At 41.0% G+C, this 19349-nt stretch overlaps 1 protein-coding gene across 3 annotated transcripts in view; it reads right to left on the reverse strand.

Moving 5' to 3' along the window:
* Positions 1–3718: 3718 nt before the first annotated feature.
* Positions 3719–19349, reverse strand: part of col12a1a (collagen, type XII, alpha 1a) — a 53734-nt gene continuing 38103 nt past the window's right edge. For 2 of the 3 annotated variants that reach the window (XM_029460202.1, XM_029460201.1), the window contains 17 exons: positions 18855–18997; positions 18292–18401; positions 13181–13339; positions 12826–12903; positions 11827–11913; positions 11367–11420; positions 10917–11012; positions 10518–10571; positions 9496–9549; positions 9137–9190; positions 8592–8663; positions 8451–8486; positions 8283–8349; positions 8006–8188; positions 7629–7706; positions 6293–6469; positions 3719–4604 (listed from right to left, as the gene is read on the reverse strand). In XM_029460202.1, coding sequence (XP_029316062.1) covers positions 4456–4604; positions 6293–6469; positions 7629–7706; positions 8006–8188; positions 8283–8349; positions 8451–8486; positions 8592–8663; positions 9137–9190; positions 9496–9549; positions 10518–10571; positions 10917–11012; positions 11367–11420; positions 11827–11913; positions 12826–12903; positions 13181–13339; positions 18292–18401; positions 18855–18997 — 1651 coding nt within the window. In that variant the 3' untranslated portion in view covers positions 3719–4455. Of the gene's footprint in view, positions 4605–4768; positions 5485–6292; positions 6470–7628; positions 7707–8005; positions 8189–8282; positions 8350–8450; positions 8487–8591; positions 8664–9136; positions 9191–9495; positions 9550–10517; positions 10572–10916; positions 11013–11366; positions 11421–11826; positions 11914–12825; positions 12904–13180; positions 13340–18291; positions 18402–18854; positions 18998–19349 lie in introns of those variants that run through there. The other variant, XM_029460203.1, reaches the window with a different exon arrangement.

Genomic DNA, 19349 nt, shown 5'->3' on the forward strand with positions numbered 1-19349 from the left:
GGGACGCTTTGGTGACAGGTAACGATGCAAATGAGGACACAGGTTTTTAAGAGGAATAATTCACAATCAAAGCTTAGTTTTTACAAGGTCAGCTGGAGAGCTGTTGGCTCTCCTCTTCCCATATTCAAAGGGGAGTGCTGCTCCGCTGTTGCTTTTGGCGCCTCAGTCTGTGGAAATCTACTGTCTGAATGCTGACTGAATATTTGCCTTCTGAGGAGTCAACCCCCCTTCAAGTTCAAAAGGAATACTTCATTCCTTCCTTAGGTTTTGGTTGGCAAGAATCAAAGCCACTCCGTTCTAATGGGCGGCTGCTTCAGGCGAAGACATCCATATACATTTGTGTCTGGTTCCCTTTGTGCAGTGAGTTCCTCTCTAAACCACATTAAAGCTGAGCTGAGATCAGACACAGTATGATATGATGGCAATGTTTACTGGAATATCATAACTCACTGTAAATTGGTTTTGTTGAGTTTTGAGTTTTCTGATGGGATTCCACAAACATATCCATACTATTAAATTATTAGTAAAACCCATAAATTGTAAAAACCCATATTGGTCAGGCTCTCCTGTTATCCCATTAGTCTGAAGCCTCAGCTCAACGGTATAAAGTATACAGACACGTAATATGCGTAATGCGTAATATGTTATGTTGCATGTGTGATGGAGCCCATGGTGAAGCTCATCTGACAGCATGTGTCCACCCTGCTGATGGGTCTTTCAGCGAAACTTTGGGTTCTTGCATGGGGGAAATTCTTCCTTGCCATGAGTTAGATGAGCAGATTGATACCACTCTCATGTCTGTACTCTAAATATAAAGCTACAGCCAGTTAGCTTAGCTTAGCATAATGAGAGGAAACAGGGGAAATAGCTAGCCTGGCCTTGTCCAAAAAAAAACATTCAGCACCTCGAAAGCAAAAGCCAAAGTATATGTTTTTTTCGGTTTTTGTGCAGATTAAACAAACAAGATATAATGTGTCCATAAGTGAGCTTTGGAGCTGTCCACACTGTAAATGAGGCATGGGTAGATGTTGGCCCGGAGACAACTTCATGACGGTGTTCTCTATCTCCGTAGGGTCTGCATTGTAATGATTAATGTAGTGTAGTGTAGGTTACATTATGAATAAAACTACAACACGTTTTTAGGAAAATAGGAAAACTTTCCACATGTGTCTGTGTTCCGCAGGATGTGATCGCCATCATTTAGCTGTCATCCCACCAGTTCTCATGCTGGTGCTTTCATAGCAGTGCTAAAAGTCCAAATAAAATTCCACTTTTCAATCACTTATGATTGCTTTTCAATACGAGGTTAATTCATCTCATCTGCTGCCCATTGCCCATGCATGGTTCCATTCTATTATGGCACTGAATCATTATAAAACGGCGTGCAAGAATTCAACCGTAAATTTATGCTGCTCGATTAATGTCATGAAATGTATCGTAAATTGTTTAACAAAGATACAAAAAAAAGGTCTTTTTTTCAGTAACGCAGTTCCAAGGTAAATCAACTGCCGTGGTGAGGTTTGCTTCCTTTGAACCTGTGTTTTGACTCTGATATCACATCACATCACGATTGATATGAATTTGTCGTGTGATGTAATGTACTGAAACAGTGTGTAAAAACCTTTGAAAGTTTGATGTTGTCCGACCTTTTATAACAGGATCAACGCTTTTTAAGAAATTACGCAAAACAAGCCTTACACAGATCCATCCTCCCATCCAACATCACCTCTATTGACAACATGGTAAGAGTTCCCAGATTTCACTTTTCTACTGGTGAAGAGCCTCAGCATCAACTGTGTAAAGTAATAGTGATGAGTCCGCACAGGGAATTATCCCCCATCTCAGTTCCCCACAGCTCTGTGGAGCATGTTAGCATCTCTCAGCTCGTTGTTTTGGTTTTAATTCTGGAAACTGTAGTATTTTAATTTAGTGTTATTGTTGTTATCGGTATTGTTTCCAGCAGAAAATCTCTAATAAACCCAACATATGCTACCTGCTAGCACCAAACAGCAGGCAGACACTGTTAGTGATTTGCTGCTGAACATAGTTTAGCATTTAGCAGCTAAAGTAAAGTAAAGTAATTTCCCTCAGGAGTTGATAGAGAGTTAAAATCAGTGTAAATATCAAACTTGCATTTGCCAAGTAAGTGCTAATATCTGGTGGATGTGTAAGTATTGTAGGCAACTGTTGCCGAACGTGTTAGCTAACAAGGGGATTTGTAAGGGGTTAATATGTTACAGTTTGTTTCCGCTGACCCTTAGCGCCAGAAAATCAGTTAATGCAGGTTAAAGGCTTAATTTATAATTTAAATGCCACATTAGGCCACCAATAGTCCGACCAACTGCTGTGGAAGAGACACATTGTCTGCTGTTTGCGAGGGTACAACCGGAGATAAAACAGGTTAGTTAAAATCTGTAACAACCGCAGACTCTGAAACAGCCCACTTGAAACTCTTGCCACAAAGTGAACACAGATGCACACTGGATGGATTGTCAACAAACTCAAATACATCAGCAGACAGAAACCAGACAGGGTTACGGTGAGGATCGTATCAGGCATCACTGAAGACAGATTATTTTATGTGACTATAGAAGGAAACACGGTATGATCGGTTCTGGTAGAAGAAAGGGGACTTAAAGGCTACAGCGGGTCTCGGACAGACAGTGTCGTAAAAATGACGTAAAAAAAAAAATCAGAGCCTGATGGTCAGAGCCAGGTGTGAATGTATTTCATCAAGGCCAGCATGGCTCAGAGAATGTCGCTGTGAGGTCAGTGATGGCGGTATGCCACATCATGAAGTGTGCACTGAGACCATATCTATGGCTTTTTGTTATGTTCTCCCATATATGACAATGTCTTGTTAAAGGGAGATTTAAATGGCAGACTGTCTACATTTATCCTCCTGTAAGCTCTTTTCTGTATGTTAAATGCGTTACAGACTTGTTCCCTCTCCTTGACGTCTAACACGTACCAGCTGTTCAGACACTCGTACTGTACTTTACCGGCAAGAATTCCCAACTGATGATGAAATATAAACTTCTATATAATCTATTTGAGGCGCTTCGTAAATTGCTTGTGCACTTAAAGTAAAAGTAACAAATGAAAGGGTTTCCATAGAGGACTTCTCCCTTGGTGGTAAACTCAACCTTGATACCTCACTCCTCCAGTTTTATCTCTGGCATTTGTGCAAAAACTCCTCCTCGGACATGCTTTCCCTTCATCACGATAAAAAGAAATGGCGTGAGTTGTTCCTTACCTCATACTCTTATGTCACCATTAGATATGTTTAATATGTGGAAATTGTGTGAGTTTTTCCAGCCGGTATCTGCCCAATCTCATGTGCTTTGCTTCCTCACGCAGTCTTTGCATAATCATTACAAAGTGATAGGACAAAAGCCAAATGGTTGCATGTAAAAGACTGTGAAGCAGCACACATGTTGGAAATGTTTGTTTTCTCTCTCTCCTTTCTCTTCGTGTTGCCCTGATATCTTTAGCTGTCAAAATAAATAAAGGTTCAAACTTCAAAGCGTATTTCTCAAGGCCTAATGTTGGTAAGAAACAGTTTTGTCACAGAAGATCAAATAAACTCTGTTTGGTTTGCAGGCGTTTAATATAAAAAGGAAGATGGTTGCATGTTGAGGTTGTAATGTGCAGATAATGTGAGAAGGTAAATAATTAACAGCAAGAGACGAAATGACTGGAAAGCTGAAACAAATGCTACATTTTCAGTAGTTTTATTGAAAAATGCCTCTTCTGTTTCAGAAATAAATAAGAAAATAAGGCTGTGTGGAATTCACAAAGTGTGCAGTTAAAACATGAGAAAAGCAATTCTATGTCCATAGTCTTGCAACCAAGTCCAAACTGCATAGATAGAAAACATCAACTATATTCTGACTTAGAAATCCTTAGTAAATATACAACACAAACATGCAATTCCACCTTTGGTAACAAAATAAAATAAAATAAAAAATACATTTGGTTTGTAGTCAGATTATCATTTGGTTTAAAGGCCTAAACGTCACAATGAACATTTCTTTAGGGATCAAATTAATTGTCCTTTTTTTTTAATATGAAACAGCTTTACATGAAGTTTAACAAAAAACAAGGACAGTCTGGAAGTGTTCAAAAACACACACACTGTCCTTATTTTGAGATATTTTCTGCTGGTTTGTACATGATACGTGCATTACACACTGGAGTCCGATAAACACTTGCAGTTATATTACAAGCAGACACTTAAGGGGAACACTTAGCAAGCACACAGGTTTGTAATGAAAGAACATTTAGGTTTGTATTCATTTTGCTTAACTTTCTCATGTCAAAGAAATATAAGTTCAATATAGCCAGGGGTATCAAACCCATAAGTACTTTTGTTTGGGAAAATCCCTTCATCATCACATACGTGACCACGGAAGTTATTTCAATATTACACTTTCTGAGAACTCCTTATTGTAGCTATGACGCTAGTGTTTCTGTATTGTCTTGTTGTAGTGATCTCTTTCCTCGTTGGTCTCGTGAGTAACCGGGGGACTGTATTGCCTCAAACTCTCCAGCTGGCTCCACAGGTAGAGACTCTACCTCAGGTTCAGGCTGGAAGTTGTTGGCTAGAAAAGTATTTGGGACGGCCAATCAAAATAAAATGTCTTTCACATGCACAATTTAAATTATATTGCACCTTGGAATTCCAAAACAAAATACCTTGTGTCAAACTATCGCTTTCTATAGCACCATAAAAGCTTAATAAAAAATATTTTTTCCAAATTCTGTGATGACATTTACAATAAAATCCATCAAGCTATTGGATAATAAGACGTAGTAAAATAACCAGCTTATACTACAAAGTACACATGGAAATGGCAAGCAGACCAGCACTGATTTGGTTGACGTACGCAAAGAAATATGATGATTAAAAGTACAAATGGAACATGCTTTAGTCTGGACCAGAGCCGTCTAAGTCACTAAAGGCGTCGTAAACAGAGGTTATGCTGATGGTAAGTAAGCAGAGAGTTATGAGGCACGAGCTCAATACAGATGTTAACTTGATTTTTAGTGAAAATGTCCTGGTTCATACAATCATTTACAAGGCACACAAATTAGTTTTATTTACACATATCACCTCTACATTATTGCTTTCAGTTATGAGATCCTCTTTGTTAGTAGTTGTTTTGGGTGGTATTTGTACATGCTCCTTCCTTCGTAGAAATTCTCAGTCTCTGTTTAGTTTTTTTCCCCAACGGTTTGTGGTTCAAGATGCAAACAGGCCAGCAGGTTGCCATCACTGTAGCTTGTAGCTGTGAGATGATGTTAGTGCCAGTCTGCTCCGTTCTGTGATTTTTGGCTTTGGTAATGTTTGTGTTAAGTGTTCAATAATTATGTCCATGGTGATTATCCTTACATGCCCCATAGCAAGCGGGCAAACATCTCAGAAACAGGACTTCAAAGTGTAAGCGGCAAAGGTGACTTAGAACGTTTACTATGCCGCACCTGCAAATAGTTCAAAGAGGGTGTGAGTTTTCTCTGTGGAACAAAGTTATATGCATCCTATTTGATTTAATGTAAGTCATCATACAATATAAGCTAGAATGCTTTACATGCCAGTTTTAAAATGGTACATCAAATGTATGGAGGTATTGGAATATAGTGGCTCCTCACTGACCGTTCACTAAACCCGTTTCCTGTAGCCTACTGTCTAATCCTAGTTTAGCGACAGATTTAGCAACAGTAGGCCTACAGTGTTTAACAGCTCTGCGTGTAGCCATCAATTGAATGTTTGAGACCTTTTTACAGGGTTCTCATGTCAGCCATAGAAAGCATTTTCAACCAACTCATGAAGCTAACATTAGCTTAATTAGCTAGCTAGCTACAGCTGATAAAATCTGCACAGTTGTCATTACAGTCAGAAAAATCAATGGTTTTGGACAAGAAATGAAAAGCCTTCTTTTGTCTACCTCTGTCTAACATGTAAGACCTATTGCTTCAAAAATGACTACGAATTTTGATGGTAAATTTGCCATTGTTATCATTTTAAACTGCATTATGTTCCATGCGAGAACAAAAAGCTTGACGTAGTAAGTGGGGCGGGGCTCCGCAAACGGTCAGTTGAACTTCTTACATAAATAAGTTATAACAGCTTTCTGTTCAAACATTAATACTCTGGAACACTTACATTCATATCTCCATACATTATCAAAGAAAGAAGTAGCGCACTGAGTTGCAAATGTAATTAGTCTGCATACACTTAGTCTTTTATCTAATGTACTACCATGCAGGACCTAGCCAGTGTTAAGTGTACCTGTGTATCCTTGTCCATGTCCATTGTAGGGTATGCCAACGCACTGAGAGGAGTCGCAATATCCAGAGGGTCCTGATGGTCCCCTCACCCCTGAAGTACCCTGGCGACCTGGAGGGCCACGAGGCCCAGCGGAGCCAGAAGTACCTGGGGGTCCTGATCTTGACTCTCCTGCTTGCCCTGCAGAGGAGAGCGAGAGAGTGAGTGAGACCAGTTGGAAAAGTCTCTGGAGCTCTGACACCCCCCCTCACCCCAAATCTTCAGTGGGGGGTTATACGGGGCTGCAGCACGATAATTTGAATTTCTCAATGGCTCAATTAAAAAGCTTGACCAAGAAAAAGAAAAAGTCTGGGGCTGTGTGGAGTTACCCCCCGGCCCCGTATGTCTAGACGGTAAAAACTCATGATGGAATTTTCCCCCTCTCTCTTTTTCTCTTCCCTAAGTGAGCCCATGTGTTGTCAATGAAGCCACCAAAGAAAGCTCATTGTACAACAATCACACGCACACATATACATTACTAACACACACACACACACGCACACACACAAACACACACACACACACACACACACACACACACACACACACACACACACACACACACACAGGTGAGTCATCATGTGGACTTCCTCCTACTGGTTCTCAGTTCATTCTCTCACTTCATTCACAGAAACAGACATAGTAGTGTTTGGTGATGTGGGGTCGACATCAATAGAAGGTTCCTGCTGTTTTGTTTTGCTTCCCTAGGGAAGGGAAATCTTCTGAAGTGGTTTATTTAGACAAAACATGTTGGATTTCATTTGGAGAAGCTCTGGTATTTTTGAAACTCATCAGTCTATTAAGATTTTTGAACAATTGTTTATCAAACTGTATCAGGACCATGGCTGAAGATTGTCTAAACTCAATGCAGATATTCTCACCTTAATGATGAACGTAAATACCTTCCATGTACTGTATAATATTTAAAATGTGCACTGTGTTTGGATAAGCTCAATATACACGAGACATAAATCTGTTTGGGCAATTCATGCAGTGCAGCTGCCCAAACGAAGGTGCCTGAGACACATATACTGTAGGTACATTTTGGTCTCTGGTTGGAATGTGTCGTTTTTATTGGAGCACCGGGAGTACTGTGTCCTGGAAAGGTCCACAAAAAAACTGTCACTGGAACTGTGTTTTAGTGTAAAGTTAAAGTTGTAAGAGAATAGTGAGTCTGCAGCTGCTGGAGAACAATGCTCAACACAAAAATGTGGCCGCTTGTGTTCCCTGCCTCATAGTGATCGAAGATTGAACAAAAATGGGTTATTTTAACAAAAAAGTTGAGAACCATGTGTTTTACCTGGGGGTCCATTTGGACCTCTTTGTCCTCTGATACCAATTCCTTGGGATCCTCTCTCTCCCTTCTCTCCTGACAAACCTACATGAACCAGAGAAAAGAGGAAACATCACTGTCACACCAACAAAGCATGTTTTCAGGAGAAATCACCAATATCTGGAAATGAGTAGAAATCTAAAGGGCAGGTATGAAACACAATGAGATTCAGGATGGAATAATATTTCACAATGCTTGCATCATATGTAGACTACACAAGGTAATGCAGTTTTGTTTTGTTTTCCACTCATGTTAGACCAACACTGCAAACTACAGAGTCAATATCAGCATGACATTAAGTCATTGCTTGCCATTAACAAAAAAAAAGAAGAGAGATAAAGTACCTCTTTCTCCTGAACCTCCAGGTGAACCTGGGTTTCCAGGGAAACCAGTTCGACCAGATTGTCCAGGCTCTCCACGGGCTCCCTGGTCGCCAGCAGGGCCGGGAGGACCGATTGGCCCTGGAGTGTTGCTACGATACCCAGAAGGAATCTGGTTGAGCATCATGTCAATTCTGCTCATCTGACCTGCAAGAGAAGAACAACATCAGTTGGATTTGGATTTGATTTATGCTTTAACGACTTTAGAATATCTGTAAAGATGAAGGAACATTTTGCTCACCATTCACAAGCTGTTCACAAACTTGTCTGGCAATGGAGCGCATCATGCTCTGGGATGCAAAGTCTCCCTGGAAAACAAAGACGTTTTTCATTTAAAGATTGCATTGCTTTTCTCATCAGTGATGCATGATGACTGGTATATGGTCATTTTATAAAATATAATACATACCTTCTCTCCTTTCTCTCCTTTAATGCCAACAGTTCCCTGTTAACGAGAAGAACAGTGTTAGAACAAGCAACAACCTTGTTTTCGACCTCTCCTGAACATTGTCATGTGACCATTATTTGTGTCCTGTCATTCGGTACATACTGGGTTTCCTGTGTCTCCTGATTTCCCTGGTTTTCCAGTTATTCCTTGTACACCTGGATTCCCAGGGCTTCCCTGAAAATAAAATAAATAACACGTGTGGCATAAGCTGCCAAGAACACTAAAAATGAGATGGAAACATACACATGCCCAACAGCCAACCGGGGATAGGATGCACGCACGCACACACACTCACACACATACATACAAAAACCAGCCATCAGGAACTGCTAATGGGTCTTGGAGCACTCAGGATGGTATAGTGCGTGTGAATGCTATACTGGCATGTTGCCTGTTGGCATGATGGCTGGGTTAAGTAGATTCAGACCTCTCCAAACTACAGAAGAAGAAAATTAGATGCATGCACCATCCTAGTAACAGCGGAGGGGCTTACAGACTGCAGTCTTTTTTTATGTGCTGTTCCGCACAGTGCAACTGTGGAGCCGGAGAAGTAATTGTTGCAGATATATCGGGAAGTAAAGCACGCTCCGAGGAATATTTATTTGGCTTTTTCTGCAACACACAGAGAGACAAACACACACACTCACCATGGGGCCTGATGGGCCTCTGGGTCCAGATTGTCCCTCCTTTCCTGGTGGCCCCTATGTAGAAACAACATATAATTACACATGGGTTACAACACTCTGGGGACCCCACTCATGCAATACATCAGTGTCATGCCTTTCAGCCTTGAGTCTGTCTTTTTTAATTATATGTATAAGTTAGTGGCTCAATTATCTTTGGCTGAACATGCAGTGCAAGTGCGAAAACTACACGCCGGTACTTCTGTAGGCGCTGAGCTAAGTGGGTGATCACATTGCATAACATGCGTTTAACTAAGTGTTGGATGCATCTGTCGGCTTTGAATGCAGTGTGTACACTAAGCAGGCATGGAGGTAGATCTTACCCGCACTCCGCTTGGTCCAACGGGGCCCAGAGGACCGCGTGGCCCGGGAGTACCCTGGGAAAAAAAGCACACTTAGTCAAACGCTAATGATCAGGAACAACACGTTTTATACAGCTCCCTATTGCCTAGAAGTAAAGTAGAATTTACAGACAAAAGATCCTGCAGTTTCCCAGTTCTTTAGCCAAAGACAATATATCATCGTGTTACTAAAAACTGGAACAATTTCCCTCTTGTCTGTTGACACATGATGTCTACTAGAGATCTGAATAGAGAGTGCTACTATAACAAGTTTTATTGTGTAAAGACGATGCGGCCAATAAGCTCTGAGTAGGACTTTCTCCCATGTCTGAATTTGCTTATTCAGAGGCCAGAATAACCAGTGGTGATGGTGGGAGTCAGATGACTGATCTCAGCCAGATGAATGAATGAACCCTTGCTAGGTCAAGAAATGGCCATGTAATGCCAGTCCACTTAAAAATACTCCATAAAAAAAATTCCATAAAAAAGTTCATCTCTAATGTGAAATGAGTTTAGCTTGTATTCAAATCTGCTTCTGACTTGACAGAGCAGTAATATTAATAACCTCAAAACACTTCTGAATGTGATGGTAATAGTAAGTCTGGTTTTATTTGATTTCATTTTCATCCATGAAGTCCACAGAATGACAACTACTGTAAGTCAAACATGCTCATACTTCAAAAATCTATACTAAGTCACGATCGCCTTCAATTACATGGCTGGGGAAAAACATTTTCCATTCCCTATTTCCCCTTTGGTAACATGACTCTGCACTCCTTAATAATTTAACTGCATCCCCGGCCTTCTACTGTTTGTCAATCAACGGGCTGATTCAAGAGTGTGGGTCTCCCTGAGGATGGCATGGTAAACCTCCCACTCCAAGTGTGGTTTCAATCTCAGCATGTGGACCGAATCCAGTCCAGGCTCCAGTAGCAACGCTGCTCTCTATGGATTGTCTCCTGTTTCCTGTTCATAAACCACAAAATGAGAGGGGGAGTACATACTTGCATGCCAGACAGGCCTGGGTCTCCAGCATCTCCCTTTGGTCCTGGGCGACCCTGAAGGTGGATAAGGAGGGAAAAGGAAAGGTTTGAGACAAGCTTTAGTCATTGTTTAATCCTTTTTAGTTGGTGATTGTGATTGATTTCATGTTTTGAAAATAAAACATTTGCAAGTAAGAAAATAAATTAGCTGGATGGAAGTAGAGCAGAGTGTAGTGTGTTTTGACTTTAGCTTTAAATCCCACTGGTGGATCAACAACAAAGACACACTAACTGCCCTTTTATATCAGCACGATCACTAACCATTAGGGATAGTGTCTGTCATAGACATTAAACTCTATCTAGCACAAATTCTTAACTATATCTCCCCTGGCTGGACTTTTGTGCTGTAGGTTAACTTACAGGTTCTCCGGGCAGAGACAGTCCGTTGGGGCCCTGTGGACCCGGTGGTCCCATTGAGCCTGGGGATCCTAACTCACCACGTGGACCCATTGGACCCTACAGCAATACCCAGAAAAAAAGAAAAGATGTTTCATAGCCACACTCAAAAGAACAATTTTGTCAACAGTAGAAATGGGCCTTATAAGCCACCTTTAAATCAAGTTGAGGAAAGATACAGTCGATAACTGAATTTAGATGTGTGCGATTTGCTTTGACTAATAGTGCAAGCTAACGTAAGGCCGGAGCAGAGCAGTAATAGCCTCTGAAATACAATGACAGTGTTTGGATTTAGTATTATTGATAATGTCAGCCAGCTTCATTGGCTTTGGACAGGTTCCATTTATTATCTTGCAGAAAAAACAATTACAAAATATTCGAAGCCTGCTTAAAGTGATATAAAGCGTTACTCACAGGGTTGCCGTGTTCTCCTCTATCTCCTCGCGGTCCCTTAGAACCTGGGCCTCCCTGGAAAAGCAAGAGGTCACATACATAGAGTGAGTGTAACAACAGGAGGAGATTCCAAAAGCCCTAAAACAACAAGTCCTACCAAATCCTCATAGGGGCTTAGTGATATTATATTCCAGACTTCTCCTCAAGACTTTTTTACTGTGTGTTTTTCCGACAGGCATTTATCTTTTGACACTTCTTCCTGCGCCCACATGTCATTGCATGCCACTGGTCTCATCCTCATCTGCTCTTTCCGAAGGAAAACAAAATACCAGTCTACTTAAATTCAAACTGTGTAGCCGTACAGTCATTATAACACTAGCAGAGAAACGTATGGCTTTATCATCATCATCACATTTAAACAGACAGAGGTGGAGGAGGTGAAGGCAGAGGACAGAAGACGAGGAGGGATGAGAGTCTTTACCGTAGGTCCAGAAGGCCCCTGTGGGCCGATGCTGTCCTGTGTGCATGTGCAAGAGTGGGGAAGAGATGGACACTTGGCTTCATCTCTCTGAAATGGAAGATTGAGAAATTAGAAAAGAGACAAAAAAGGCACACATACACTCTAGAGAAATATTCATATAGTCCATTTCACACCCGCCCACTGATAATTGAGACCATGTCTTGGCAATCAGAACACAAGGGGTGAAAAAAGGAAAATCCTCGATATAATTTTGTGACAGTATCTGGGCAGACAGAGAGTTTTGATTTGCTTGGAGTTTAAGAAGAAGAGACAGTCAAGAAAAGGTCATGACGGAACAGTGGCTCAGGCAGAGTCAGTGTGGGGCTTTAAGACCAGATGCTCACTGACAGCTGCAAACTTTGTCCACATTTTCGGAAATGAGTCTTTGTCAAAACCAGTTATATAACAATCATTGACCTGATGTATTAATATCTGATGCAAATTATAGATGAATTACACATAATTGGATTAATGTGCATGCGTCCGGTATTTACCATACTTAGTCAAAATAAATGTGATTTACTGTCAGCTCAGTGATTTACTGTAAAGGAGCGCTTGTTTTCATGTCATTTGGAGAACGCACTGGCAACAGTCCGATTAGCACAATTACACAGGAAACAAGGTTCTATTCAGTTGAGCTGAGACGCTCTCTTTTTAAACTGCAATCTAGTTATCAGTCATGCATTTAGCCTAATAACTACATACCAGCATACGTAAACATCTGAGAAGGTACGCATGCATAGGGTTAGAGAACCATTGTATTTAGTGTATATACTATACACTAAATACAATGGTTCTTCTAAGGTCATTCTAAGAACCAACAAAGTCAATTATTCATGATCCTATTTAACTACAAATGCAATTACATCAAAACGTATGAAATAAATCTATCAAATAATCCCTCGAGTGCACCTATAGATGGCTTTTGGAGTTAAATGATTCTAAAATGTCACTTCTTACTGTGGCGGGCAGGTCGCAGCATCTGTCTCGGCTGATCCAGCTCAAGCTGCAAATAATATCGAACATCTGGAGCTGGAACTGCACAACAGAAGAAGAGGGGTGTTACAAATGGCTCTCATTTTTGATGAACATTAATACTATTGAAAGCAACAACAACAACAACGAGACCCTCGGAGAAATAGAAAAGATGCAGGCTTTCATCCTTCCAGCAGTCGCTGGGAGCAGTTAAAACTGAATTGTGCATCTAAGCACAAGAGGATTTGGATATTCATTCTTTGGAAAGCTGTGAGATGCTCTTCCAAAACGTCAAAAACCCAAATGCGTGGAAAAGCACAAGGTTTATTTTTTCGCTTACTGTCGCAGACTGCCTCTTTCCGCCTCCAGACTTGGCCAACTTGCCAAGCACTTCATAGCCGTCCACTGTGATGTTGTTGGCCTCCTTGATGGGCTTCTCTGCCACCTCCTGGCAGTCCACGTTGAGCTTTATTTTCTCCGGAGAGATGCTGATGTGGAGCTGCGGGAGGGAGAGGATGGAGAGAGGGCACAATTAACAAAACACTCTTGTCTTCTTAATACTTCACAGCTGCCAGCTTTGTTGCAACACAATTACTTGGCAAATACTACTAAGAACACTAGAGCTTTTGTAAAGCTGGGTTTGGCATTCATTTGCATTTGGTAAAGCGCCCTGATTGCACTGTTAAAGAGAAGGGAAATTCTTTAAGAAAGTGCAACCATAAGGCCAGGAACAACTTCACTGAACCCTTTTAAACCATGTTGTCTGAAGCTTCTAAAGATGCTGATACTGTATTCCACATAATTGCTAGATCGAGTGAATTGTTTAGTCTTTGCAGAACCATGTTAATTATAGATTCTGATATTACCCCAAAGTGGTTACTGATTTGGCTTGAGACTGCTGTTTGATGCCTCTACAGATGAATGGACCATAAAAAAAAGGAAATATACAAAAGTTGGCATTTCTATGCAGCTTTAAAGTCTGTGATTGTATAACAACACAGAATGACAAAGTGCCAGCTTTTGAAGCTTCCTGTCCAGAGAACCCTGCTCCACATCTTGAAGCAATATCATTTGCGGCGTGCCATCACATGTTCTACACTTTCCATACTTTCCCCCTCACTGTTGCACATTTTCCCGGTTCAACAGTCAGACAAGCTTTCTTTATGTCAGGAAAAGCAAGCTACCATTTCTTTCAACAAAACCATACCAACCACAGACTAGGCCATAGCTCTTGGCAACCAATCACAAAATTACAGTTGACTTCCTTGGCAACATAACAAACTATCTGGTGGACCACAAAGAGAGAGGGGTGTCGTTTATCCCGGGGTCCTGGCATTGGATATATTATACCATGATGCGCCTGAGGGCTAACCAAAACAGCTTTGGATGATATACTGGGACGGTAAATAATGAGCATGTATATATTACCTCACTGACCAATAAGCAAACACAACAAAAACAGTGTAGTTACTGGAAAATAAGGCCTCAGAAAAGCTAGCTTTCTAGTTACCACTGCTCCCCTCAGTTGATGCTATTTGCTGCTAAGTGATCTCTACTGCAGCAAAGTGTTGACATATGAACAGTTTTCATTCATCCATTGTTAACACAGAAGGTTTCACTGCGCTTCGCTGTGTCAACACTCAGTCATATATGGTAAGATTTCAGGCGGACACTGTCTCCGCTCCAATGCACTTGAAATATTTCCTTGATTGCTATCAGACTAGATTTTATTGTTCTTGGCTCGGTCCTGACTTTTCCTTAGTTTTCATAATCCTGGAACTTAATTTCATGCGTGCACTAATAATTAGGTGCGAGTCTTCTCTATAAAAATGCATTAAATTAGCTTTCATTGAGTCATAATCAGTATGAATCTCCATTAGATTGGTGTTTCAATGCAAACAGTCCTGTGACTGATGCTGAAATCCCCAGTTGGGCTGATCCTTTTCATTGTATCATTCGATATGCAAAGCTCCCATGTCTGATCTGGCACCTGCGAACAGACGAGGCACTGTGGATGTCTGTGGTAAGAGAAGTTAATATATAATTTCCTGTATTTCTACTGTGTTTTTCAGGGTCAGTAAGTCTTCTTGTCCAGCTCACAGAAAGAAGACGTCTTCGTGTCAAAAGAAAGTCGTCACAAATGAAGAGTACAATGAGTGCAGTCAGTGGACAATTTGGCTTAATGAGTGAATGCGTATATTGGCATAACCATCCCAACAAAGTCCACGAAAGGAAAGTTTGAGGGACTTGTTCAGGACTTATCAAAGAACAATAAGGTTTGTGTGTTTTTTTTAGCATGGAGGTAAACTATTGTGCACTGTTCAGTGATTACAGCAACACACACACTCAAACTTCTACCAGAGTAGCTCTGATGACATGACTTGTCATTATGGCTTATGGAAAATGTCTTCTTCACTTCAGTCAACAAGAAAGTTCCCTCTACGGGCTCCCACCCTTGGAGTGTGGGAGGGGATTCCCCAGTGGGCTAGTGAGTGGCTAGCATCTGCTATAGTCATCTCTGAGAGCTTTCCCACATGTTCTATTAGCGGTAGACCACGACCTCTCCAGCCTGGGTTACTTTTTATTAACTAGCCTGAGAAGAAAAGCACTCTCTGACCCAGCACTGTGGAATGAATACACATAAAGTGCATCTAACACTGCAGTTCAAGTGGCAGAAATTCTGAATGAAATTGCCGCTAAAAACCATTGCAGCAATTTAGAAATGAGGCCAGGAAATCCATGATTTAAAGTACTGAACATGTAGTATCCAACCCTAGTACTGTCAGACTATGAAAATGTACTGGAATGGTTGGTAATAGAGCTGAAACGATTAGTAGATAATGCGATTGACAGAAAATGAATTTTTCAAACATTTTGATAGTGGATTGAAGTCATTATTTTAGCAACGATGGCAAAATTGCACTTGTTCCAGCTTCTCAAATGTAAACATTTTCCTGTTTCTTAGTTTCATAAGTACCGAATATCTTTGCAAGATGTCACCCTTGGCTTTGGGAACATATTATGGGCATTTTTTTAACCTTTACCAAGGAGGTTATGTTTTCAGATCGGTTTGTTTGAATTACTGTCATGAAATTTGTTGGAAGGGTGTAGCATGGGCCAAGGAAGAACTCATTACATTTTGGAGCAGATCCGAATCACAAGGCAAATGCACAAATAATTGTATCATTTAGTTTAGTTAAGATTGCAAGATAGGGCATGGGCTTGGCGGAGGACTGCGCTCACCGAGTGTCCTTTTAGTTTACCATTTGCTGACATTTTAAAGACTTAAGAATTAATAAAATAATTAAGGAAATAATCTGTAGATTAATCAATAATGAAGAGCATCCTTAGTACTTTGTTAACCTAAAACTTAAATGTCAACATGTTAGTTTATTGGGTTTTGTTTTGGTTATCTTCACACTCCAATAAGTAGCCATTTGTGACAACCCACATCATTGATCACTCTGGTTTCAGCAGAAACACACACACACACACACACACTTTATTACAGAGGTCCCTCTGTAATAGCCACAGACAAAGTGTTGGGAAGCCACTGACAACATGTAAACACACACCACCACAGCTGTTAGAAGTGGCACTTACCTAGCAGGCCAGCAAATAAGCATCTAGTTAGACCGATGCAGACTCACCAGCTCATGGAGCAACAACTACTGCACCGCAAACTAGCCATCCAGTGTACATACATACTACAGTCTCCATCATGGCCACAGACTGAGAGCACACACTCACACACACACACACACACACACACACACACACACACACACACACACACACACACACACACACACACACACACAATGTCCAACGAGACCAGCAGTGATGTCATTTACATTCACGACCCTGATCCAACATTTTCCAGGGTCCCATTCATTCATGAGGTTACCCTTCAATTAGTTGTGTAGATGCTAAGTGGTCAAACTGAAAAGCCATTTACAGTACGCTCTGATCTTGGGGCCAATATATCGCTCTCATCTGTTCCTCAGTTAAAAAAACTGTACTTTGTAATATCAGGAAGTGGGCGAACTTTGATGTTGGATAAGACCCTGGTACATTGTAAAGGCTCATTCATTTTGATTACCTTAGAATTAGGGGGAGGAAAGAAACTTGTGTGCTAAATAAGCGCCACGCTGTCCTTGGGAACAAAGTCAAATGCAATTAGACGTGACTTTTAGTACATTGGAACCAGTCGTTTTCCCTCCAGCATCCTAAGTCATTCAAGGTTGGTATGAAAATATACTGTCCCCCATTGTTCTATTCTCTAGACTCTACTGTGGTGGAACATAATAAAGGATGTTTTATATTCACTGCTGCTTGACTTGGACATAAAGGCAATTTGATGTCTCTTTTTACCTCTTGCTGTGGCCACAAGAGACTCCATACAATACAAATGGCGTTTTGTAAGCTTGGCAGGTGGGCCTACTGTAGTGGTTAAACCACTGAAAAGAAACAGAGAGTTTGCAAAACAATAACACCATTGTGAGTGGTTATTTCAAGTTATCTGAGAGCTTTTGACGGATTGTTTGGCGAGCAGTTAATGAAAGTCTAACGAAAGATGCTATTGAGTTTCATTATGGGAAATGTAGGATCCAGTACTTTTGACGATTGACCAATACTAGGAACTAAACATCAGGATATCTTGGCCTCAGTTGTATCAACTTTATCGATGTGTCTCCCGACTTTCTGTAAACTAAATCTCCAGAGAATGTCTTCAAAGAAATACCATAAAGTCTGCTCATTTAGTGAAACATATGCAGACTTTGGGATCTATTATTGAAATACCTCATGCAATTTTTGAATCCAATGTTGAAATTGATCCAGTTGCCAGACCTGTGCTTTAGTTAGGAGCAGACTGCTTTGGAATTTACTTAACAACTACCAGGATAGTCTCCAGTCTTGATGTGGGCAAACCTACATGGTTAACTGTAACTGTTTGCACATTATGCCGAGTCACTGAGGAATCAGAATTCCCCCCCCAACCTCTCTTTAAATTTATTCATAGCCTTCGCCACCCATTCATCAAATGAACTGCCCGGTCTTAAAAAACAAACAGCTTAATGTCAAATCATAAAAAAAGGCCCAAAGGCCACTTTGACAGCAGACCGACACTCTAAGATGGATTGCAGGGAGCTTTTGACAGATAACATGATACGGCTACATGGCGTTGGCTGTTTGTCAAATCTTCACATTACAAAGTAAACTTAAAAGTAGCATAAAAGTCACACAGAGACATATGAAATGGTATAAAACCAACATGTGTGAAAAGAAGTGAAAACAATATTCTGTATGTAAAAGGATCCGAAAAGGATCGTCAGCCCACAGATGACCACACCAGATTCTCAGTCTGTCCTGTTAAAGCCCAACTTGAATAATATCACTATGTGGTGAGCAGAGTTACTCCTCTCTTTAAGAATCATGCATTATATTTACCTTGTGGAAGCTCCCGTGGAAAACCCGCTTCACTTGTTCCTCATTAAACGAGGCTCTCTGGATCTCTCCTCGGGTGTCCTTGTTGTAGAATGTGATTGTTTTGCTGGAAGCTGAAAAGAGAAGAGTCTTTGATGAATCCCTGACAGTGCGTTACAATGCGGTGGCACGCAAAGCACAGGACTATAGAGAACACATGGTTGTAGAGAGCGGATCAGGATAAAGGGAATGCTTGGAGGGATATAGTGCATGCCCACAACTATTTGCATGCATTTACCACGTGTGTAAGCGCACATTTGTAAAAGATTCTTGTAAAAAAGTTGAGCCAAATCCAAAATCACAATGTAATTGTGGTCAAATTTACTTCAATATGCTTCCACTGCCTTATTTGCTGCCTATCTTATCTGAAAAAAGATTAATTAACTTTGGCTTTCTGTAAATTAGGTAATAGAGAGAAAGAAAGCAGCTTATGTTGTTAATAAAGAGTGTACAGCTGTGTCTATGTTGGGTCAGGTACAGCAGCTTCCCCCTCTAGCTGAGGGGCCACAACAGGATGAGAGGCTTACGGTTGACGGTGACCCCGACCTCGGGGTTGTTGTTTTTGTCGGCAATCTGCCAGATATCAAAAGGTTCAGAGCCTGTGTCGGGCAGCAGGCGGAAGAGCAGGACGATGGTGTAGGCTGGGGGAAGACCCTCTGGATGGATCTCCCTGTTAGCATTAAAAACATACATCGTCATGAGTCATGAGTCAGTGCCCTCATCACCCTAGCAGTCAGAATATCACGTTAGAAATGAAGACAATTAAATCTTGCTACTATGATGGAGCATCCAGTCTGTCACACCAGCTGCAGACCCTGTAAATGATTGCCAGTTTTCCCCCTGGCCTTGCAGAAATTACCCACATATTGAAAGTATTTTATGTCTCCTCTCTTTTGCTGCAGTTCGAAGTGTTTCCATTTGTGCGCCCAGGCACACAAAGTATGCATCATTATTAACATATTAAGAAAGTATGTTGAAGAGGTTTAGAGACTCCCGCAGTCCTGCAATTTCCCAACGCCACT

Source organism: Cottoperca gobio, chromosome 22 (assembly GCF_900634415.1).
Source record: "Cottoperca gobio chromosome 22, fCotGob3.1, whole genome shotgun sequence".
NCBI lineage: Eukaryota > Metazoa > Chordata > Actinopteri > Perciformes > Bovichtidae > Cottoperca > Cottoperca gobio.